The sequence below is a fragment of the Eumetopias jubatus genome, unplaced genomic scaffold, assembly GCF_037043125.1.
Source record: "Eumetopias jubatus isolate StellerSeaLion01/CBP00866 unplaced genomic scaffold, mEumJub1_p1.0 scaffold_4, whole genome shotgun sequence".
NCBI classification, from domain to species: Eukaryota; Metazoa; Chordata; class Mammalia; order Carnivora; family Otariidae; genus Eumetopias; species Eumetopias jubatus.
Genome location: NW_028274810.1, coordinates 97,602,845 through 97,627,564, shown reverse-complemented (window position 1 = coordinate 97,627,564; position 24,720 = coordinate 97,602,845). Strand labels below are relative to the sequence as shown.

Sequence of the window (24,720 nt, the reverse complement as noted above, 5' to 3'; positions counted from 1 at the left end):
TTATTTGTATTTTTGTGGTGTTTGCTGTTATTTCTCCTCTCTTGTTTGTGATTTTATTTATTTGGCTCTTTTCTCTTTTCTTTGTGATAAGTCTGGCTAGGGATTTATCAATTTTATTAATTTTTTCAAAGAACCAGCTCCTGGTTTTGTTGATCTGTTCTATTGCTTTTTTAATTTCTATATCATTTATTTCTGCTCTAATCTTTATTATTTCCCTTCTACTGCTGGCTTTTGGCTTTCTTTGTTGTGCTTTTTCTAACCCCTTTAGATGCAAGATTTGGTTGTTGAAGATTTTTCTTGTTTCTTCTTTTTTTTTTAAGATCTTATTTATTTATTTATTTGAGAGAGAGGGAGTGAGAAGGCACAAGATGGGGGAGTGTCAGAGGGAGAGGCAGATTCCCTGCTGAGCGGGGAGCCTGATGTGGGGCTTGATCCTGGGACTCCAGGATCATGACCTGAGCCGAAGGCAGACGCTTAACTCACTGAGCCACCCAGGCGCCCCAGATTTTTCTTGCTTCTTGAGGTAGCCTTATATTGCTATATGCTTCCCTCTTAGGACCACCTTTGCTGTATCCCAAAGGTTTTGGACTGTTTTGTTTTCATTTTCATTTGTTTCCATGAAGATGTAGGTCAAAGGGTACATGTTTTCAGTTATAAGAAGAATAAGTAAACACTTGTAATGAATCAAGGAGGGGGTGTGAGGGGATGGTATAAGGTATTGGGTATTGGGGGGACGTCCAGTGTACCAAGACTTTGCAGTGCATGTGTTCGCAGAATCCCCCATCCCCCAGGCTCCTGCAGTCCTCAGCCCTAGACATTGGAGGATTTTTCCCACAAGGGGAAGTCCAGGGCCTCCCAAAACACTGAGGTTCCCTGGGCTCCACCTTTGTTCTCTCTCACCAACAGCCTGTTGGGCCTTGGTTTTACTTGCATGTACCATGACCTTCCTTTGGCTTGCAGGAGTTGTGATGTCACTTGGCTGACACAGACATGGGGCCAGACCCCATGTGGTCTCATTTTCTCCTGGAAAGCCAAATTGTCCAAGTCCAAAGAGACCATAATGAGTGAGGAGACCGAACAGCCCATTTTTGGCCTGATGCCAAGGCCCAGCTCCCCCACACCTGGCCCCTCAGCTTTGCACCCAGAATGGATGTTTGCCATCCTCTCTCTCTGGACTTTCCCCCGGCCTAATTCTGTGTCCTTGGAGTGGGGGTTGCCTCTGGAACCTCACTAGTGAGTGCAAACAAAGCCAGGCCTTTGGGAACTCTCAGCCCCCAAATCCAGTGTCATAGCGTCCCCATTGGCCTCAGCCTTGAAGGGACACAGCCCTGTGAGAGCCAGAGGACTTGTTCTCCTGCTCAGCTGACACTTCCCTCCTTCTCTGTCATTCTGGGCTCTGCACCAGCTCCTCTGTGGCCTTTCCCTGCTCTTGCTTTTCTCCCTTCTCTTGGTTCCTCTGGCCCTACCCCACCTGGAGGGAGCCAGCAAACATCCTCCCCACCCCATGCTTCTACAAGCTAGTCCTCTGGGCTTAATTGTCTGGACCCAGGGTGATTTGCCATCAAATCTTTGTTGGTGAGGAAGAAAGAGAACAGCCTCTTGTTTAGGGCAAGATACTGGTGGATCTAAAGTGGAAATGGAGAGGGCAAGTAGGGTTAAAAGAGATTTGGGCTTTTAAAAAGACACAGAAGGCAAGACATTTCAGGATAAGAAGAGATTTGCCTTGGGAGAGAAAAAACATTTGTTGGATCCCAGTAGAACTTTGTCAGCTCAAGGGCTGGGCCAAGAGAACCAGAGGGGAGAGCCACTGCATGGGGCCTGGTCCCTAGAGCCTTTCACCAGCCTGACACCTCTAGGAAGACCAGAAGAGTCAGGGTCCTCCTCTGCAACCCCAAAGGGATCACTTTCCAGCATTTTCTGGAATCTTCTTTGGATCTGTGCCTTGTGGCTAGTCATATTTTCCAAAATAGCCCAGTAGAGCTTGAGAAGAATTTCTTGATTTCTGCTGATACCGTTGGAAGGGTCTCCATGCTCCATGGTTTTCTGTTTTTCTTTTAAGATCTTATTTATTTATTTGAGAGAGAGAATGAACAGTGGGGAGGAGGAGAGGGAGAGAGAGAAGCAGACTCCCTGATGAGCAGGAAGCCCAACTCTGGGCTTGATCCCAGGACCCAGAGATCATGTCCTGAACTGAAGGCAAACGCTTAACCGACTGAGCCACCCGGGCATCCCTGATTCCATTTTTCTAGGGGAAGTACTCTTTCCCTCCTGGGAGAGTCTGAAGGCAGAATCTCCCTCCTTGCCCTCAAGAATGACAGCGTGTTTAGTTCAGCCACTCCCTTGTTAACGTCTCAACTCTCCCCAGAGAAGTGTCTTTCAATCTCCTTGCTCCCTAAGGAAAATAACCCATATTTTACCATCTTGGGTTATTCATGGGGTCCCACTGGGATCACCCAGCTCTGTCCTGCCCAGCCCCCACCCCCACTTCTCATTGTGACTTTGTTGTTTTTTTTTTTTAAGATTTTATTTATTTATCTGACAGAGAGAGACACAGCGAGAGAGGGAACACAAGCAGGGAGAGTGGGAGAGGGAGAAGCAGGCTTCCCGCTGAGCAGGGAGCCCGAAGCGGGGCTCGATCCCAGGACCCTGGGATCATGACCTGAGCCGAAGGCAGACGCTTAACGACTGAGACACCCAGGCGCCCCCTCATTGTAACTTTGATTTGCTCTCCTTCAGAGGAGTGTTATGGCCTGGAGAAGCAGCCACATCCTCAACTACACCACCCTTGCTCCCTGAGTGGACTCCTCATCTGCTATATTATCTGACATAACACCTAGGTGACAACTTGATTCAGAGACTTGTTTTCTTTGATACCACTGTCTTCATGAAGCTGTTTCAACCCTGGAACATCATGATAATTCTAATGTGGTCGGAGATCCCCCAACAATGATGCTCTTTAATGTCAGAAATAGATCAGACTTCCCTGTCTCACACCCAGGACTACAACTAAACCCTATCAGTAAAACTCAGTCAATTTTTGTGGAGCGAACCAATGAATGAGTCCTTGACTACCCCTCCCTAATCCTTTCCCCTTCCTGAATAGGTATATGAGTCAATTAATCTAGAGAAAAGCAAAGACCCAAATCAGGATTAACCGGATGGAGATTGAGGAATCTCATCAAGTATTGTTTTCCATTTGGAAGTCAGTGGTTGAAAGGGGTGGGGGAGAAGTGATAAGAAAGATGTATAAAAGCCTCAGGCACCAAAGAAGAGATGCAGAGCCCTCCATCCCTGGAGCCACCCACCTGGGTTCTCCACCGGGTCTGAGGCCTAAGGACCTGGCCATCTGCGTCAGAGCTGGTAAGTTGCCGTCCCAGCAAAGGACATTCCCATCTGAACTAGGGCAGCCAGTCCTGCGTGGTGACATGAAGCCGAGGATGGCACAAAGTTTTCCTTTTTCTTTCTTAGATGAACAGATTTAAGGCTTTGGTTTTGCCTAAATCCCAAACATTTTTATCTTGTGCTTTGGTTCATGTCATTCTTAATGCCTTAACCAGGCAGATTTTTTTTTTTAATGAAAAATATCTCACCGTTTCACTGTGAATTGTACAAGACTGATGGAATCACGGATCTGTACCTCTGAAACAAATAATGCAATATATGTTAAGAAAAAAAAAGAAGAAGATAGCAGGAGGGGAAGAATGAAGGGGAGTAAGTCGGAGGGGGAGACGAACCATGAGAGACGATGGACTCTGAAAAACAAACTGAGGGTTCTAGAGGGGAGGGGGGTGGGGGGATGGGTTAGCCTGGTGATGGGTATTAAAGAGGGCACGTTCTGCGTGGAGCACTGGGTGTTATGCACAAACAATGAATCATGGAACACTACATCAAAAACTAATGATGTAATGTATGGTGATTAACATAACAATAAAAATTATTAAAAAAAGAAAAAGAATCTATTAAGGGGCATGAAATAAAATTTGAGTTAAGTGTAAAAGCATCGTTTTGTTTGAACAAGAAGTCTGCATTTTGTAAAAAATAATAAATCTCACCGTTTGGAATTTTATTTTTTGATATTTTAAATAGTTTGTGCCCTTAGATTATCACTCATATACTTCATGGCTTTGTGATTTTACTAGTTTTTGCTTTTTTAACTAAAAGCTTAAAAACATCCCATATGATATTTTTGAAGAGCGGAGACTGTTCTGACTGCGAACTATTACTTCCCCTGAACTCCTTCCCAAAATGATAATGCTAATATAGTGCATGAAAATGTACATTTCAGTATTTTCCATTGCTGCTCCCAAATTCTATATAATACTGTTTCATGGTTTTTAGAATTTCTCATTTAAGTGAGGGGGTGCCTGGGTGGTTCAGTCGGTTAAGCGTCTGCCTTCAGCTTAGGTCATGATCTCAGGGTCCTGGGATCGAGTCCTGTGCGGGGCTCTCCACTCACTGGGGAGTATGCTTGTCCCTCATCCTCTGCCCGCCCCCCAAAATAAATAAATCTTTTAAATAAATAAAATAAAAAATTTTAAAGTGAAAATGAATAGCACCCATTTTAGAGGTATCGCCTTAATGTCTCCCAGTCGGGTTAACAGTGGGAACTGAGGATGCGTTAGGCCACACGACACTCCCATTCCTGTTTTTAGGGCCTAGAGTGATGGTCTAAAAGATTCCCCCCCAAAAATGGGGGTCAGCTCTCAGGCTTCTGAGTACCCACTTCCCAGTGACACTGGAATCAAGCCAAGTAGTGGGTGGAACCGCATGAGCTGGTTGCTGCATTTCCTTCTCCTGGGTGCTTGTGAGACGCTCTGTCCTGATGCTGGCAGGGGCAAAGTGATGGCTCCATGGCCACAGAGCCCAGAGTGGAACTGGGGTAAGCTGAGGCTCTTCTACCATTTCCAGAGCAGTGACTCTGGCCCTGAGTTGGTTCCTCTGAAGGATGGGGAGGAGACGGGCATGCCCAGGCTTGGCCTGAGAAGGATGTCTTGTTCCCTTGACATTTCCACAGGATTCCTTTCAGAGCAGATTCAGGGTGAGCATCGAGGCCCCACCCAGACTCCTGGAACTGGCGGGAAAGAGCCTGCTAAAGGACAAGGCCTTGGCCATTGCTGCTCTGGAGTATCTGCCCTCAGAGCTCTTCCCGCCACTGTTCATGGTGGCCTTTGCTGGGAGATACAACAAGACCCTGAAGGCGATGGTGTGTGCCTGGCCCTTTGCCCACCTCCCTCTGGGGGGCCTGATGCAGACACCTCACCAGGCGATCTTACAAGCAGCGATCAGTGGGCTTGGCGTCTTGCTTGCCCAGAAGGTTCGCCCCAGGTAAGGCTCATCCACGTAGCCTGGGAAGGTCCTGGGTGTCCTGGAAGAAGCAGCTGGGGTCACAGAAAGTAGATGGTCAGTTGGTGGATGAGAGGCTTCTGATGATGGCAATGAAGGCGCTCAGAGGCCTTGGCCATTGCTGAGCTCACTGTGGGAGATGCCTTCTGGAGGTGCGGGGTTGCTTAAGATGCAGGAGCGCCTGAGAGAACATGCCCCCCACCTCCCCATGATACTTCCAGGTACTAGAAGTGGAGACAAGGGGAGATGGATGGGAAAAGAAAATAGAGAAAAGTGAGGCAGGGAGGGAAGAAGGCGAGGGAGCAGCTGATGTCTTCTCACAGGTGGGAAGTCTAACTACTGCCTAAATTGAGACTCATGGTCTCATCCACACTGATCTTAAAAGCATCTCGGCCAAGCTCCTGTTTTCCCCACAGGAGGTGGAAACTGCAGGTGCTGGATTTACGGAATACTGGTCAGAACTTCTGGAGAGTGTTGTCTGGAGCCAGGGCCCATGTGTACCCACTGATGGGACCAGTGGCCAAGGACGGTGTAAGGATGAGGCAGCCCTTGGCTCCACTGGTCGTGTCCATAGACCTGTGCCTCAGGGGCAGGACCCAGGATGAATGCCTCACCTACCTCCTTAGGTGGGCCACACAGAGAAGTTCACTCCACCTGTGCTGTAAGAAGCTGAAGATTTTTACAATGGCCATCCAAAATATTAAGAAGGTCCTGAATATGGTGCAGCTGGACAGTATCCTGGAGGTGGAAGTGAACTGCACTTGGAAGCTGTCCACCCTGGGAATGTTTGCTCCTTACCTGGGCCAGATGAGTAATGTGCGGAGACTCGTGTGCTCCCATATCCACGCGACGCCCTCCAAGGAGGAGAAGCAGCATGTCACCCAATTCACCTCTCAGTTCCTCCAGCTGCACCACCTACAGAAGCTCTCTATGGATTCTCCCTCCTTCCTGGAGGGCTGCCTGGATCAGATGCTCAGGTGAGAGGTGGCAACCCCAGGTGGTGTCACCGTGAATGCGAGACTGGGATGTCAGGTGCACTGTCTCACTTGCTGCTCTATCCTGAGTGTGGTATCACACAACCATCCACATAAAGTTTCAGGGTTATGGAAAGAGACACCTTGCCAGGAAGCTACGCACTGGAGGGGGGCTCAGATATAGTGAGGGTGGGTTTGTGAATTCTTCCTTAGGAAGAGACATCCAAGTTTAGATGACTTAGGGAAATAGGAAAGGGAAGAGGGCATTCAAGAGGGGAATCCACAGCACACCTGAGCATCTCCAAAGAGAAGCCCTGCGCTCAGCAGCTTCATGAACATGCACGAGTCTGTAAAAGGTTTTGTGCTCCAGGTCCAGGAATGAACATGGGGAATGAGCAATTCTGGAGGTAAGGGAGTGGGAGAAGAAAGAATCGTGAAAAGTGAGACAATGTCTTGGCCGGGTTTTCTGGACGAACCAATAGAATGTGTACTGACATATTAGAATGGACTCATGTGGTCATGGCCGAAGTCCCACTCTCTTGTCTTCTGTGAGCTGGAGAACCAGCAAAGCCGGTGGTATAACTCAGTCCAAGGCTGAAGGCCTGAAAACCAGGGGAGCGGATCGTGTAACTCCTAGTCTGAAACCAAAGACCTGAGAACCGGGGGACCCCTGGTGTAAACCCCAGAGTTTGAAGGCTTAGAAGTCAGGAGCTCCGGTGTTCATGGGCAAGAAGAGAATTTGCCCTTCTTTCCCCTTTTTGTTCCATTCTGATCCCCAAGGAGTTGAACGATGCCAGGAATCTCTAACCTCAGTCTACTGATTCAAATGCTAATCTCTTCCAGAAACACCCTTACAGATATACCCAGGATTGATGTTTTACCAGCTACCTGGGCATCTTTTAGTCAAGGTGACACACAAAAAAAGCATCACAGTGACTCAAAGAAACGCACCCAAATGAAGGCTCCCTGCTGAGGATTCAGGGGCTGGTGTTGCTGGTGGGAGGTCCGTAGGCAAGAGCCTCCGTTTCCCTCTGAAAGGAGTTTTCCCTGTATAATGATGCACACCCACCCACCTTATCCAATTCTTGTAGGATCCAATGAGATGATGCAGGTGGAGGGCTTGGCATACAGTAAGAGCTCAATAAATGAGTCTTTCCCTTCACTCCTCAAATAGAGAACAGGACACAGGGCATGCCATAGGACTCAGCTTTCATATGGGTCACCAATGAATCATGATTCACGCAGGCGGCTTCAGCGGCCGGCACAGGGAGAGGGAGGGCGTATAAAAGACTGATTTCTCGCTCGAGACTTTCCAAGCCTCGGGACTTGTATGCCACCTGCTGGTAGATCCAGGTGATACAAGCTGGACTATACCGTTTACTACTTTAAGAAATCTGTCATGAAATGCTATTTGAGTCTAAATATCTGTTTTGTGATATATATAAATATCAAATATATAAATTGTTTTAAAGATTGTAAAAAGAAATTTGGTGTTTTTAAAGAACGCATGCAGATATATCAAAAAAGCATTTAACTTCCTTTGGTGCCTGTAAACAAATGAGACTTTATTTTTTTTAATTTAATTTTATTATGTTAGAATATTAGTCACCATACAATACATCATCAGTTTTTGATGTAGTGATCCATGATTCATTGTTTTCGTATAACACCCAGTGCTCCGTGCATTACGTGCCCTACAAATGAGACTTTAAAACTGAGTTTTTAAAAAAATCAATGAACAGGGTGCCTGGGTGACTCAGTTGGTTGAGCGTCTGCCTTTGGCTCAGGTCTTGATCTCGGAGTCCAGGGATCGAGCCCCACGTCGGGCTCCCTGCTGAGCGGGGAGTCTGCTTCTCCCTCTGACCCTCTCCCCTCTCATGCTCTCTCTCTCTTTCAAATAAATAAAATCTTTTTTTTAAAAGATTTTATTTATTTATTTCAGAGAGAGAGAGCATGAGAGACAGAAAGCACGAGGGGGAAGGGGGTCAGAGGGAGAAGCAGACTCCCTGCCGAGCAGGGAGCCCGATGTGGGACTCGATCCCGGGACTCCAGGATCATGACCTGAGCCGAAGGCAGTCGCTTAACCAACTGAGCCACCCAGGCGCCCTCAAATAAATAAAATCTTTAAAAAAAAATAAAAATCAATGAACAAGAATTGTTTCCTCTATAAAAATAAATAAATACATTTAGAATCATAAAATTTTAGAGCTGGAAGGTTACAGTTAAATTTTTAAAAGGAGACTTTATCTTTTTAGAGCAGTTTTAGGTTCACAGTAAAATTGAATAGAATGTAGTTTCCATCTAACTCCTACCCTCCCCCGCCCCCCACAAGGTGCAGCCTCCCCACCAGAGTGGGACACATATCTTGGTTGCTTACAGATTTTGGCAATTATGACTAAAGCTGCTCTAAGCATCTGAATGTAGGTTTGGGTGTGGACGTAAGTTTTCACCTCATTTGGATAGATGGCAAGGAGCAAGATTGCTGGATCATATGATAAGGATATGTATTAAATTATTTTTTTCCTTTGACAACCTTACCTGTTAGAGATTGCCCTATAAAGGGCAGGGGCTGTGTCTCTGTCACCCTGTGGTCCCAAGCAGAGCACAGAGCCTGGCATGTGGTTGTAAATGCTTATAAACTGCATGGTGCCTGGAAATCTTTATTATCAGTTTATAGCTAAATGTTATTTTCCACTAAAATGCAAATTTAGGGAAAGCCAACATTAGCAGACTACCAATAATATCACTAAGTTGGATATGGAAGGAATAGCGGGTGGGATTCTGCGGTCACTATATTTGTACAGGTAAATGGTACATGAGGGCAGACTTGCCTTGTTTTCCATACTTTGTATGGTTTTGCCCAAGTAATACAACATTCTCAATGTAAACCATTCCGTGAATGCAGACAGAACAGACGTCTCCCTGAACTTTCCCTTCATCTCAGACCCCTTTCCAGAGGGTTCAGTTTTGCGTACCTTCTTCCAGACTTTTCTGTCTTTTTATATATTTATATGTGCATATATAAATGTCCGGTCTCCCCTTTCCTTATAGAAATAGTGTCTTGGTGTGATTTTGATCATCTTCCTTTTTCTCACTTAAGTATATAGGTCTTAAAGTTTTGCTCTTCTTGTTATCTGGCATATGATTCCATAAAATGATTGGTCCATAGTTTAACCCCTTGCCTGTTTATGTAAATTTAGTTTGTCCCCCCCTGCCCCCCCCCTTCTTTTGCTATTACCAACCACATAGCAATAAAAATCCTTGCACACAGCACAAAGCTTCTCTCTGGCTTCTCAAGGTTTTCTCCCTGCGTTTAGCCCCATCTTTCCTGAACCACTTATTTCAACATCTCGGCTGGATTATTCTCATCAATTGATGAACAGGCTCTCCACTATTTTTCACTTTAAAAAAAGAAGAAAAGAAGAGCCTCCCTTGCCTTCCCATCCTCCCCCAGCTCTTGTTTCTTTTCTTTTCCTTTGTAACAAAACTTCTCTAAAGAGTCCTCGGCACTCCCTATGTCTGCCTTCATATTTCATAGATGCACGCTGTAATTTTTATTATGAAACATTCCAAATACATGGGAAAGTATAATGAGTAATATACAAAAGACATGGGTACCCACACCCAGCTTTACACTTACAATATTCACATTTTGCCATGTTTGCTTTAGATTTTTTAAGCCTATTACAACTTGATATGTCACAGATGACTCTCCCTGGGGAGCTCTCCCCCATCATCCCTAAATCCCTGTCTCTCCTTCCTTCCTAGAGCTAATCACTAGCTTAACTTTGTTGTATGTTATTACCATGCATGTTTTAATAACATTTTTATACATATGTATCCATGAATAAGGGATATTATTTCAGCTGTTGGTAAAATTTACATAAATGTCATACTTTATCTTTCTTTAACGTGTTTTTGGGGGGCTGAGATTTTGGTTTTGAGATTTATCGATATGTATTCATGTAGATTTTAAAACCAAGTATATTGTGCTATGACTTGCTATGACTTAATGATAGGAAACTATATACATTTAAAGTCTACAGTTTGCTAAGTTTTGAGAAATATGTACATCTGTGGAACCAGCACCACAATAAAAGTATATTTCCCTCACCCCCAAAAGTTCTGGCCGCTCTTTGCTGTCCCTGACCCCCGCCCTCAACCCGCTAACAACTGATCTGTGAGATTTTTCATGTAGTTGTTGTGGGGTGTTTTTTTTTTTTCACTATAGAGATACATTTTCCAGAATGTATTATAAGTTGAATCATAATGCTGCCTTGTCTTCTGTGTCTAGCTTCTTTGAGCATCATCCTTTGAGGACCATTATCCTGTGTGTATTAGTGATTCTTTCCTCTTTATTACTGTATAGTGTCCATTGTATGGACATACCACACGTTTATCTACTCACATCTTGGTGGACATTTGTGTTGTTTCCGGTTTGTGGCTGTTATGGAAAAAGCTGCTGCATAAATTATATACAATTCTTTGTGTGAACATACTTCATTTCTCTTGGGTAAATACCTAGAAGGGAGGGCAGGTTTGAACAATGAGCTTATGCTTATCTTTATAAGAAATTACATTTCCCTGGTAACTAAAGATGTTGAGCACCTTTTCGTGTGCTTACTTGGCATTCGTGTGTCTTCTTTTGTGAAGTGTCTATTCAAATGTTTTGCCCAATTCTTTTGGTTTTATTATTATTGAGTTATAAGAATTTTTTAATATATTCCCAACACAAGTCCTTGTTAGATATATGTATTGTGGATATTTCTTCCAGTCTGTACCTTGTCTTTATTTTTTCAGTGGTATCCTCAGAAGATCAAAAATTTTTAATTTTAATAAAGTCGGATTTATCGATTTTCTCTTTTATCATTTGTGCTTTTGTGCCTTATTTGAAAAATCTTTGTTCACTCCAAGGTTGCAAAGATTTTATGCTGTTTTCTTCTAGAAGTTTTATAATTTTAGCTTTTACATGTAGCTCTATGATCTATTTCAGGTTAATTTTTATGTATGGTGTGGGATAAACTTTGATTTTTTTTTTTGTCCCCATGTGGATATACAGTTGTTCTCAGACCACTTTTTTTTTTTAAGATTTTTTTTATTTATTTGTCAGAGAGAGAGCGAGAGCACAAGCAGGGGGAGGGGCAGGCAGAGGGAGAAGCAGACTCCCCCACTGAGCAGGGAGCCTGATGCGGGACTCGATCCCAGGACCCTCGGATCATGACCTGAGCCGAAGGCAGACACTTAACCGACTGAGCCACCCAGGTGCCCTCAGGCCACTTGTTCTAAAGACTTTTCTGTCCCCACTGAGTCACTTTGGCACCTTATCAAACTGACCATATATATGCAGTCTACTTACAGATTCTCTGTGGTGTTCCATTAATCTGCATGCTGGCATGATTACTGTATCTTTATATAAAGTCTTGAAATCAGGTAGACTGAGTCTTCCAAAATGCTCTTTTATAAAATTGCTTTGGCTATACAACGTCGTTTGCATGTCTATATACATTTTAGAATAAGCCTCTCAACTTCTACCAAAAAGCCTAATGGAAGTTTTATTAGGATCCCATTGAATTTATAGATTTGGGGAGAATTGACATCTTAACAGTATTGAGTCTTTTAATGCATGATTATTGTGTGTCTCTCCATTTATTTAGGTATTCTTTCATTTTTTTAAAAAGATTTTACTTATTTGACAGAGAGACAGAGAGAGAGAGAGAGAGAGAGCCAAGTAGGCAGAGCGGCAGGCAGAGGGAGAGGGAGAAGCAGGCTCCCCCTGAGCAGAGAGCCCAATGCGGGACTGGATCCCAGGACCCTGGGATCATGACCTGAGCCCAAGGCAGACGCTTAACTGACAGAACCATCCAGGCGCCCCAAGTATTCTTTCATTTCTTTCAGCACTGTATTATAGTTTTCAGTGCACAGTTCTCAAATATATTTTATTAAATTTACCTTTAAGTATTTCTTGCTTTTAGATGCTTTTGCAAATGGAATTTCTATTTCAATTTCCAATTGTTTGTTGCTAGTAGGTAGCATAGAGATACAATCGACTTTTATATGTTGACCGTGTATCCTATGACTTTGCTAAATTTACTTAGTTCTAGAAGTTTTGCTTTGGATTCCGTAAGCTTTTCTATATAAATGTTCATGTTGTTTGCAAACAAAGACCATTACTTCTTTCTTTTTACTTTGTATGACTTTTCTTTCATTTCATTTCATTGCCTTGTTGCAGTGGCTAGGACCTCCAGAACAATGTTGAATAAAAAATGTGAGTGTGCACATCCTTCTTTGTGTCTGATCTAAGGAGAAAGCATTCAGTCTTTCATGATTAAGAATGAATTTGGCTTAAAAAAAAGAATAAATTTGGCTATATATTTTTTCTGAGAATGGCCTTTATCCTACTGAAGAATTATCTTTTATTGCTATTTTAATAAGAGTTTAAAAAAATCATGAATGCATAATTGAATTTTGCAAATGATTTTCTTGCACTTAATGAGATGATCATATGGGATCTTTTTGCTTTTGTTCCATTGATATGGTTGAATGATTTTCTTTTCTTTTTTTTTGTTTTGTTTTGTTTTTTAATTTTTATTGTTATGTTAATCACCATACATTACATCATTAGTTTTTGATGTAGTGTTCCATGATTCATTGTTTGTGCATAACACCCAGTGCCCCACGCAGAACGTGCCCTCTTTAATACCCATCACCAGGCTAACCCATCCCCCCACCCCCCTCCCCTCTAGAACCCTCAGTTTGTTTTTCAGTCCATCGTCTCTCATGGTTCGTCTCCCCCTCCGACTTACTCCCCTTCATTCTTCCCCTCCTGCTATCTTCTTCTTTTTCTTTTTTCTTAACATATGTTGCATTATTTGTTTCAGAAGTACAGATCTGTGATCCAACAGTCTTGCACAATTCACAGTGCTCACCATAGCACATACCCTCCCCAATGTCTATCACCCAGCCACCCCATCCCTCCCACCCCCTACCACTCCAGCAACACTCAGTTTGTTTCCTGAGATTAAGAATTCCTCATATCAGTGAGGTCAAATGATACATGTCTTTCTCTGATTGACTTATTTCACTCAGCATAACACCCTCCAGTTCCATCCATGTCATTGCAAATGGCAAGATCTCATTCCTTTTGATGGCTACATAATATTCCATTGTGTATATATACCACTTCTTCTTTATCCATTCATCTGTCCATGGACATTTTGGCTCTTTCCACAGTTTGGCTATTGTGGACATTGCTGCTATAAACATTGGGGTGCACGTACCCCTTCGGATCCCTACATTTGTATCTTTGTGGTAAATACCCAGTAGTGCAATTGCTGGATCGTAGGGTAGCTCTATTTTCAACTGTTTGAGGAACCTCCATACTGTTTTCCAGAGTGGCTGCACCAGCTTGCATTCCCACCAACAGTGTAGGAGGGTTCCCCTTTCTCCACATCCCCGCCAACATCTGTCATTTCCTGACTTGTTAATTTTAGCCATTCTGACTGGTGTGAGGTGGTTTCTCATTGAGGTTTTGATTTGGATTTCCCTGATGCCGAGCGATGTTGAGCACTTTTTCATGTGTCTGTTGGCCATTTGGATGTCTTCTTTGGAAAAATGTCTGTTCATGTCTTCTGCCCATATCTTGATTGGATTATTTGTTCTCTGGGTGTTGAGTTTGATAAGTTCTTTATAGATTTTGGATACTAGCCCTATATCTGATATGTCATTTGCAAATATTTTCTCCCATTCTGTCGGTTGTCTTCTGGTTTTGTGGAATGTTTCTTTTACTGTGCAAAAGCTTTTTATCTTGATGAAATCCCAATAGTTCATTTTTGCCCTTGCTTCCCTTGCCTTTGGCGATATTTCTAGGAAGAAGTTGCTGTGGCTGAGGTCAAAGAGGTTGCTGCCTGTGTTCTCCTTTAGGATTTTGATGGACTCCTGTCTCATGTATAGGTCTTTCAACCATTTGGAGTCTATTTTTGTGTGTGGTGTAAGGAAATGGTCCAGTTTCATTCTTCTGCATGTGGCTGTCCAATTTTCCCAACACCATTTGTTGAAGAGACTGTCTTTTTGCCATTGGACATTCTTTCCTGCTTTGTCAGAGATGAGCTGACCATAGAGTTGAGGGTCCATTTCTGGGCTCTCTATTCTGTTCCATTGATCTATGTGTCTGTTTTTGTGCCAGTACCATACTGTCTTGATGATGACAGCTTTGTAATAGAGCTGAAAGTCCGGAATCGTGATGCCGCCAGCTTTGCTTTTCTTTTTCAAGATTCCTCTGGCTATTCGGGGTCTCTTCTGGTTCCATACAAATTTTAGGATTATTTGTTCCCTTTCTTTGAAAAAAGTGGATGGCATTTTGATGGGGATTGCATTGAATGTGTAGATTGCTCTAGGTAGCACTGACATCTTCACAATGTTCGTTCTCCCAATCCATGAACATGGAATGTTTTTCCATTTCTTTGTGTCTTCTTCAATTACTTTCATGAGTATTTTATAGTTTTCTGAGTACAGATCCTTTGCCTCTTTGGTTAAATTTGTTCCTAGGTATCTTATGGTTTGGGGTGCAATTGTAAATGGGATTGACTCCTTGATTTCTCTCTCTTCTGTCTTGTTGTTGGTGTATAGGAATGCCACTGATATCTGTGCATTGATTTTATATCCTGCTACTTGACTGAATTCCTGGATGAGTTCTAGCAGTTTTGGGGTGGAGTCTTTTGGGTTTTCCACACACAGTATCATCTCATCTGCAAAGAGTGAGAGTTTGACTTCCTCTTTGCCAATTTGGATGCCTTTGATTTCTTTTTGTTGTCTGATTGCTGTGGCTAGGACTTCTAATACTCTGTTGAATAGCAGTGGTGAGAGTGGACATCCCTGCCGCGTCCCTACCTTAGGGGGAAAGCTCTCAGTTTTTCCCCATTGAGAATGATATTCGCTGTAGGTTTTTCATAGATGGCTTTTATGATATTGAGGTATGTACCCTCTATCCCTATACTCTGAAGAGTTTTGATCAAGAAAGGATGCTGTACTTTGTCAAATGCTTCTTCCTGCATCTACTGAGAGGATCATATGATTCTTGTTCTTTCTTTTGTTAATGTGTTGTATCACGTTGATTGATTTGTGGATGTTGAACCAACCTTGCAGCCCAGGGATAAATCCTACTTGGTTATGGTGAATAATCCTTTAAATGTACTGTTGGATCCTATTGGCTAGGATTTTGGTGAGAATTTTTGCATCTATGTTCATCAAGGATATTTGTCTGTAATTCTCCTTTTTGACGGGGTCTTTTACTGGTTTTGGGATCAAGGTAATGCTGGCCTCATAAAATGAGTTTAGAAGTTTTCCTTCCATTTCTATTTTTTGGAACAGTTTCGGGAGAATAGGTATTAATTCTTCTTTAAATGTCTGATGGGATTCCCCTGGGAAGCCATCTGGCCCTGGGCTTTTGTTTGTTGGGAGATTTTTGATGACTGCTTCAATTTCCTTAGTGGTTATAGGTCTGTTCAGGTTTTCTATTTCTTCCTGGTTCAATTTTGGTAGTTGATACATCTCTAGGAATGCACCCATTTCTTCCAGGTTATCTAATTTGCTGGCATAGGGTTGCTCACAATATGTTCTTATACTTGTTTGTATTTCTTTGGTGTTGGTTGTGATCTCTCCTCTTTCATTCATGATTTTGTTGATTTGGGTCACTTCTCTTTTCTTTTTGATAAGTCTGGCCAGGGGTTTATCAATCTTGTTAATTCTTTCAAAGAACCAGCTCCTAGTTTCATGGATCTGTTCTACTGTTCTCTTGGTTTCTATTTCATTGATTTCTGCTCTGATCTTTATGATTTCTCTTCTCCTGCTGGGTTTAGGCTTTATTTGCTGTTTTTTCTCTAGCTCTTTTAGGTGTAGGGTTAGGTTGTGTATTTGAGACCTTTCTTGTTTCTTGAGAAAGGCTTGTATTGCTATGTACTTTCCTCTCAGGACTGCCTTTGCTGTCTCCCAAAGATTTTGAACAGTTGTGTTTTCATTTTCATTGGTTTCCATGAATTTTTTTAATTCTTCTTTAATTTCCTGGTCGACCCATTCATTCTTAGTAGGATGCTCTTTAGCCTCCATGTATTTGAGTTCTTTCCGACTTTCCTCTTGTGATTGAGTTCTAGTTTCAAAGCATTGTGTTCTGAAAATATGCAGGGAATGATCCCAATCTTTTGATACCGGTTGAGACCTGATTTGTGACCTAGGATGTGATCAATTCTGGAGAATGTTCCATGGGCACTAGAGAAGAATGTGTATTCCGTTGCTTTGGGATGGAATGTTCTGAATATGTGAAGTCCATTTGGTCCAGGGTGTCATTTAAAGTCTTTATTTCCTTGTTGATCTTTTGCTTAGATGATCTGTCCATTTCAGTCAGGGGGGTGTTAACGTCCCCCACTATTACTGTATTGTTGTCAATGTGTTTGTTTCTTCGCTTTTGTTATTAATTGCCTTATGTAATTGGCTGCTCCCATGTTCGGGGCATAGATATTTACAATTGTTAGATCTTCTTGTTGGCTAGACCCTTGAAGTAGGATATAGTGTCCTTCTTCATCTCTTCTTACAGGCTTTGTTTTAAAATCTAATTTGTCTGATATAAGGATTGCCACCCCAGCTTTCTTTTGGTGTCCATTAGCATGGTAAATGGCTTTCCACCCCCTCACTTTCAGTGTGGGGGTGTCTCTGGGTCTAAAATGAGTCTCTTGCAGACAGCATATCGATGGGTCTTGTTTTTTAATCCAATCTGATAGCCTGTGTCTTTTCATTGGGGCATTGAGCTCATTTACATTCAGGGTAATTATTGAAAGATAGGAATTTAGTGCCATTGTACTGCCTGTAAGGTGACTGTTACTTTATATTGTCTGTGTTCCTTTCTGGTCTATGCTGCTTTTAGGCTCTCTCTTTGCTTAGAGGACCCCTTTCAATATTTCTTCGAGGGCTGGTTTCGTGTTTGCAAATTCCTTTAGTTTTTGTTTGTCCTGGAAGCTTTTTATCTCTCCTTCTCTTTTCAATGACAGCCTAGCTGGATATAGTATTCTTGGCTGCATATTTTTCTCGTTTAGTGCTCTGAAGATATCATGCCCGTCCTTTCTGGCCTGCCAGGCCTCTGTGGATTGGTCTGTTGCCAATCTAATGTTTCTACCATTGTAGGTTACAGTTCTCTTCTCCCGAGCTGCTTTCAGGATTTTCTCTTAGTCTCTGAGACTCGTAAGTTTTACTATTAGATGTCGGGGTGTTGACCTATTTTTATTGATTTTGAGAGGGGTTCTCTGTGCCTCCTGGATTTTGATGCCTGTTTCCTCCCCACATTAGGGAAGTTCTCTGCTATAATTTGCTCCAATATACCTTCTGCCCCTCTCTCTCTTTCTTCTTCCTCTGGGATCCCAATTATTCTAATGTTGTTTTGTCTTTATTATCGCTTATCTTTCGAATTCTGCCCTCGTGATCCTGTAGTTGTTTCTCTCTCTTTTTCTCAGCCTCTTTACTTTCCATCATTTGGTCTTCTATATCGCTGATTCTCTCTTCTGCCTCATTTATCCTAGCAGTTAGTGCCCCCATTTTTGATTGCACCTCATTAATAGCCTTTCTGATTTCGACTTGGTTAGATTTTAGTTCTTTTATTTCTCCAGAAAGGGTTTCTCTAATAACTTCCACGCTTTTTTCAAGCCCAGCTAGTATCTTTAAAGTCATGATTCTGAACTCTAGGTCCGACATCGTACTAATGTCCGTATTGAGTAGGTCCCTGGCTGATGGTACTACCTCTTGTTTTTGCTGAGGTGATGTTTTTCATCTTGTCATTTTGTCCGGAGGAGACTAGATGAATGAGAGAACAAAATGCTAACAGGTTAACAACGTCCCCAGCACATATACTCTATACAAATCAGAAAAGACCTGAAACCAGGGGAAAAGAAAGGGAAAGAAAGAAAAAAGAAAGAAAAAAAAGAAAAAGAAAAAGATAAAAACAAAAACAGAACAATACAAAGAGAAAACAGAATATGATCAAATATGATCAGGCTAGTGCATAGATCAGTGCCACACACTAGATTTTGGGAGTATTTTGGTCTGTTAGAAAAAAGTGCCTCCTAAAATTTTAAAGGAAGAAATACTTATATATGTACAAAATAAGGGTTGATACAATGAAGGGATGGAAGATGACTCTAAAGATGAAAATTATAAAAGATTTTATAAAAGGAATTGATAAGAAGTTGTTTGAAAAAAGAAAGAAGATTTAAAAAAAAAAGGGAGAGTATGTGATCAGGCAGGAGACTAGAACAAAGGCATACACTAGTGATTTAGGGTATATTTTGATCTGTTAGAAGAAACTGTATCTCAAAATTTTAAAGAGAGAACAACTTATATATATATGTCAAAAATAAGGGTAACTACTATGAAGGGATAGAATATGACTCTAAAAATGAAAAATAAAAAAATTTTTTTAAAAAAGGGATTGATAAGATGTTGGTTGAAAAAGGGAAAAAGAAAAATTAAAAAAAAAAACAGTTAAAAAAATTAACTTTGAAAAACTAATGAATCATGGTAAAAAAAAAAAGCCATGAAGTCTATGTGCAGTATTCCCCTAGCGCTGGAGTTCTCCCGTTCTCCTTGATCGGTAAACTTGGTCTTGGCTTGCTGGCTGTTGGTGCTGATCTTCTGGGGGAGGGGCCTGTTGCCGTGGTTCCCAAATGTCTTTGCCGGAGGCGGAATTGCCCCGCCCTTGTCGGTCGGGGCTAAGCAAGCTGCTCGGGTTTGCTCTCAAGAGCTTTTGTTCCCTGCAAGCTCTCCGTACAGCTTTGGAGGACGAGAGTGAAAATGGTGGCCTCCCAATCTCCACCCGGAGGAGCCGAGACCTCGGGGCCCCGCTCCTCAGTGCGCCCCCAGAGAAAAGCAGTCACTCCCGTGTCCCCGGTCTCCGGCCGCACTCCGTGCTCACCCGGCCTGTGACCGAGCGTTTCTATCTCTGGCACCCGACCCCGTGTGGAGTCTCCAAACCCAGCAGATCCCTGCGGTGCGTTCCCGCGCCGCTCCTCCCGGGGGAGGAAGGGGAGTCTCCCCGGCTCTGCCACTTGTTGGGTCCCTGCTGGAGGAGCAGTGGCCCGACTGGGCCGCGGATCACAGTTTATGGCCACCCCGAGCTGAGAGCCCGCGCCTCGGCTCCGTCTCTGCAGCCGGCTTCCCCGCTCCGATCCCTGGGAGCTCTGCCGCACTCAGGCTGCCCCGGTCTTTCTGTGACCCCGAGGGTCCTGAGACCACACTGTCCCGCGAGGGTTCCACCCCCCGCTTAGCCGCTGGAGCGACGTCCCTCCGCGGAGCCGACTTCTAAAAGTTCCGATTTTGTGCTCCGCGGCTCTAGCACTTGCCAGAAGCGGCTGACGGAGGCCCCCTCCCCCGCCGTCTACCCTCCCGAATATCGCCTCGGATTCACTTCTCTGCATGTCCTACCTTCCAGAAAGTGGTCGCTTCTCTGTTCAGAGAGTTGTTGCTACTCTCCTCTTCGGTCTCCTGTTGAGTTCGTAGGTGTTCAGAATGGCTTGATGCCTATTCAGCTGAATTCCTGAGACCAGACGAAATCCAGGTCTCCTACTCCTCCGACATCTTGCCTGCATACCTCTGTTGAATGATTTTCAAATGTGAAGCCAGTCTTGCGTTCTTGGGATACAACTCTTTTGGTCATTATGTCATTGAAAGAGATTTAGGGGGACGGAATTGGCAGAGGCAGGGGATGGGTAGGTGGGCATGAGTCTTCACTTTACTATTATTTTTTTATACTTTTTATTATTACTGTATACAAACTATACGTGTGTATATATATGTATTACATATAGTCTTGTATGTATATTTCATAATAAAAATGTATTATAACAAAAATACCAACAACTATATGCTAATAAATTTGGAAACCAAAACCAAAAGGGTAAATTTCTGGAAAACTATGAAACGGTAAAACTGGTGAAAAAAGAAACAGAAACTAGAATAGACAAAGCATTTGAAATGGTAACCAGAGAGACCTCCAGCCCTCCACCAAAGCTCTGGGCTCAGACACTCTCCATGTGATTTTCCCCACACTTTTGGGTAGTTCTGTCTTAAACAAGATGTTCCAGAAAATAGACTAAGAGAGAAAGCTGAGAAATTCATTTTATGAGGAAAGCTGTAACCCGTATTTCAAAACCAAATAAGGACATTAAAAGGAAAGTAACTTATAGGTCCATTTGGCAAAAATTCTTAATTCAGCTAACTGATCCAACAGAGTATTAAAAAGTAATACATCATGATCAAGTGAGGTTTACTCCAGGATTGTAAAACAACCTCTGAAAAATCTACCCGCGTAATTCACCACATTGAGAGACGAAGGAAGGAAAATTACTGGCTCAGTCCTCATGGGCTGTGTGACCTTATACAACGTGCTTAATTTCTCTGTGCCTCAGTTCACTCACCCACACAATGGGAATAGTAACGAGATCCACCTTACAGAGTTGCAACAGTGTAACAGTGTAACTATTGTTATTATTATATCTTAAAAAGATGTTGCCAAGTGAAAAAATTAAATAAGAGAACAGGGTCTGTGGTTAGGGTGATTATAATTCCAACAGGGTATCCCAATTCTGGAAGTATTAATAACGGCACTTCCATTCACCCTCCAAGTGTCCTGGATTGGGCAACTAGTTGTAGGATCACTCTGTAACACTATACCCTATACCATTTATGTGAGTTAAAAAAAAAATATATGCACAGAATGACACTACATGTTTATATGGAGACATGCAAATTCAAGGTTAGGTCAAATAGTAGAGTGCTTATCTACGGTAGGGAGGGGAGTGGAAATGGGCAATGGGAATAAAAGGGAATAGATGTAGATGCATAATTATACCCTCTCAAGAGAGAAGGCTCTCATGGACCAGTTACAACAATGAGCTATGAACGAAGAATCTAGAATATAGTTCAGTTCTGCTCTTGAGTTAGGAAGAAAGATGGAGGAGGGAAAATGCGAATAAAAGAGATAAAAGAGAGAGAAGAAAAGAAGTAAAACACAAAGTTAGGGTCTCTATCCTGTCAAACAATAGAAAAATTTTAATGCCAACTAGCCCTCTCCCATTTTGCATTATGTTACATTACTGAGTTGGGTTTTAATTACCCCTTGTTTTGTACCCCAAATTTGTCATTATTTCTGTTTCACATAGTTGAAGCTGGTTTAGATTAACAGTGTGTTTTCTGATGTCTTTATTTACCATCTCTTTTTGAATCTCAGGCCTCTTTATAGATGTGATTTACTTTTTCACTCAACAGAGCTGGAAAACTCTCAATCCTTATCTTAAAAGGCTTTTGTTGCACCTCCTTGAAAAGTTTTCCTGAATTTAGAATTCTAAGATGGCAATTACATTCTTAGTGATTTTAAGGTCCTATTCCTATTTGAGGGACTTCTGGTTTCCATTGGTGGGGCTGAGAAGCCAGCTGTAAAGGCAATTATCATTCCCATGTAGTCACTTGTTTTTTCTCTTGGGCACTTTTAAGATAAGCCCTTTGTCTTTGGTGTTCTGGATTTCATATAGTTTATCTAAGTATGGATTTCTTTTTCTTTATTTTGCTTGGAATTTATTGGGGGCACCTGGGTAGCTCAGTCGGTTAAGCATCTGACTCTTGATTTCAGCTCAGGTCATGATCTCATGGTCTTGAGATCAAGCCCTGCATCAGGATCCACACGGAGCATGGAGCCTGCTTGGGATTCTCTCTCTCCCTCCCTCTCTGCCCCTCCCTGCTCATGCTCTCTCTCCGTCTCTCTCTTTCAAAAAAAAAAAAAAAATTAAAACAAAAATAAATATTCTGCTTGTGATTTATTTGCCTTCCTGAATCTGAGGATTGCTCTCTTTCACCAATTCTGAGAAAACTGTAGTCTTTATCTCTTGGATAAAGAGTTTCAAAGAGTTCTGTTTGCTTCTATCTTTTTAACATTTGTTTTTCTTTTTTTACTAGCATCTTTTCTTAAGTGTTTGATTCCTTTATGTTTTTGTTCATTTCTAACATCTTATTGTAGAGTCATTTCTGGACTGTTCTATTACTAGAAGTTTCCAGGATTCTAATCCTCCTGATTATTATGGTTTGCTGACCCTAGCTCTAGGTGAGATGTTTTAGAATGAGTGTTATAATTTTGGTTTGTGGACTCATCTTCACCAGGGCTTCGTTTGTGGGAATGTCTTCTAGCTTGTGTTATTGGATCATCCCCCAAGGTCAGTTTGCAGCTTTGATTTTTCCAAGTGTCCCAGTGACATCAGTGGCATGGGACAAATTGTAATTTTGTTATTTCTCATCTTGGAGCTTCCTAGACCACACAGTGAATATAAAATAGGCCCCAAACCTACCCCAGGAACAGGCTGTAGGATTGAATTTATGAAGGGAGGTAATTTTTTTTTTTTCCTACCCAGAACCATCCCTGCACTGGCAGGTGGACTTTTAGAATCCATCCTTTCACTGAAGGTAAATCTTGATGGCCCAGTTTTATGTAGTGATATTAATTCCAGTTGCCTGTGCTTTGCAGGCTAGTTTCCTACTGGTCCCCCATGTGGATCTTAAAACCCACGCTGCTAAGTTACCGGGCTGTTAATGACCCCTGCACCACATCTTCCTTTGCCTCTGGCAGCCCTTATGTTGGCTCACATTCTTACCACCCTAGTTTCAAGCTGTTTTATTCTGACATGTAAATGCTTCCTTTCCCACCCCACCCGATGGGCTCAGCTGGGCTTTAAAAGCATTGTGTATTATAGTTTTCCAGGATTCCTAAATTTATTGTTAGGTGTCTGTGGAAGAATTGGAAGTCTGGCAGGTCCTGATTTTTGTGCATTAATCTCGGACCTGCTCATTTTACAGAACTGCATATTAGTCCAAATGACTAATTGGGGGATTCTCTTGGGTTTTCTGTATAGACAATCATACCGTCTACATTATTAATTTCAAATATTTATACCTATGATTCTTTTTCCTTTTCTTATAAAACTGGCTTAGGACCCCTAGGGCAATATTGAATCATAGCAAAGTTAGCAGACATATTATAGCTGTGTGCTATAATATATACATTATGTATATAACATATATATGTAATATATAATGCTGCTGTTGATTCACTAGTAATTATGATATTTGCTAGAGGTTTCTGGAACATGCCCTTTATTAACAAAACTTCTCTGAAGTTGTTATATTTAACATTTGCTAAATACCTCTAGTGATGTTAAATGATCTCCCTAAAGCTATTGTAAACCAGAATTTTTACTTCAGGTATAACATGTGTAACATAGAAATACAAGTGATGACACTGTGGAGCTTCCCACAGAGACATCAGGGACTGGGTTTATTCTGAGTTAGACCACTGTTGAATCTACTTCCCTAAAGGGTGCAAGCACTGTCAGGGCTGGTCTTTTTCACCTCTCCGGGCTCTTGGTTGCCCCTTACCACTGTCCTCCAGAGATGTCCAATCCTGACCCACTCAGTTTCATATTAACATATGGCCATTGCTGGTAGAAGAGCTTCCTCGTGAGAAAGTTCGTTCATTCCCCACGTGAACAGCATTGGAACTCAGTTTTTGCAACCCTCCCACCCCATGTGATGAGAAAATGCCCTAATTGTTCATTGTCAGGTTCTGTGCTTTCAGACGAAAAAGGATTTCTGCAAAGATAATGGAGATGAATTTTATCAGTGTCGGTCAGGGTGACTTTTTCTTGGGTACCTGTAAATCTGCAGGGGTTCAGAACAGATGTGCCACTTGGGCAAGTAGATTATTTTGAGCTGAAATCAATCAAACTTCTAGGGAAGCTCAAAAGATTTAGGAAAAAACTTTGATCTTCCCCCTAACTGCTTAAAAGAATTTCGATAGAGGACCTGCTCCAGGATGAGAGCTGCACCATAATATGAATTAGGGATAGTAAACCCGGAGGCATTTAGCAATCAAAGTCTGATTGCTAAAATTCCTCTGTGTCCCATTGTTTCTCTGCAGACTAGCAAATATTTGCTTACCAAGCATATATTTTTTTCTCTTCCTGTGAATCATTTCCTTCCCTTCAAAGTACCAGACTCCTACTCGCTTCTCTTTAATTTAAGATGGCATATATTCTCCATTTTACCTTTCTTTCTTTGAACCTCTTGTGTATGTTCATTCCATATATACAAAATTAAAATTGATTTTCTCCAGTTAACCTCTCTCAAGTCAACTTAATTCTTAGGTCAGCCAGAAGAATCTTGAAGGCTAGAAGAAAATTTTTCCACCCCAGCACAGCCAAATGTTTTAGGTCGGGTTCCCTAGAAGTAGAGCCTGCTACAGGGGTGCAAGTGCACAGGGGAGCTGACCAAGGGGGGGGGTCTCAGGAGAAGAGTGTGAAGGACATGGGACAGGACAGAGGAAGGA

General features: G+C 42.3%; 1 protein-coding gene across 1 annotated transcript; it reads left to right on the top strand.

Annotated features, from left to right (window-relative positions):
- Positions 1 to 2,923: 2,923 nt before the first annotated feature.
- LOC114213251 (melanoma antigen preferentially expressed in tumors-like) lies at positions 2,924 to 6,324 on the top strand. The gene is made up of 3 exons (XM_028108323.2): positions 2,924 to 2,946; positions 5,002 to 5,325; positions 5,760 to 6,324. The coding sequence occupies exons 1-3, from the start codon at positions 2,924 to 2,926 to the stop codon at positions 6,322 to 6,324; spliced, it is 912 nt and encodes a 303-aa protein (XP_027964124.2).
- The last annotated feature ends 18,396 nt before the right edge of the window (positions 6,325 to 24,720 follow it).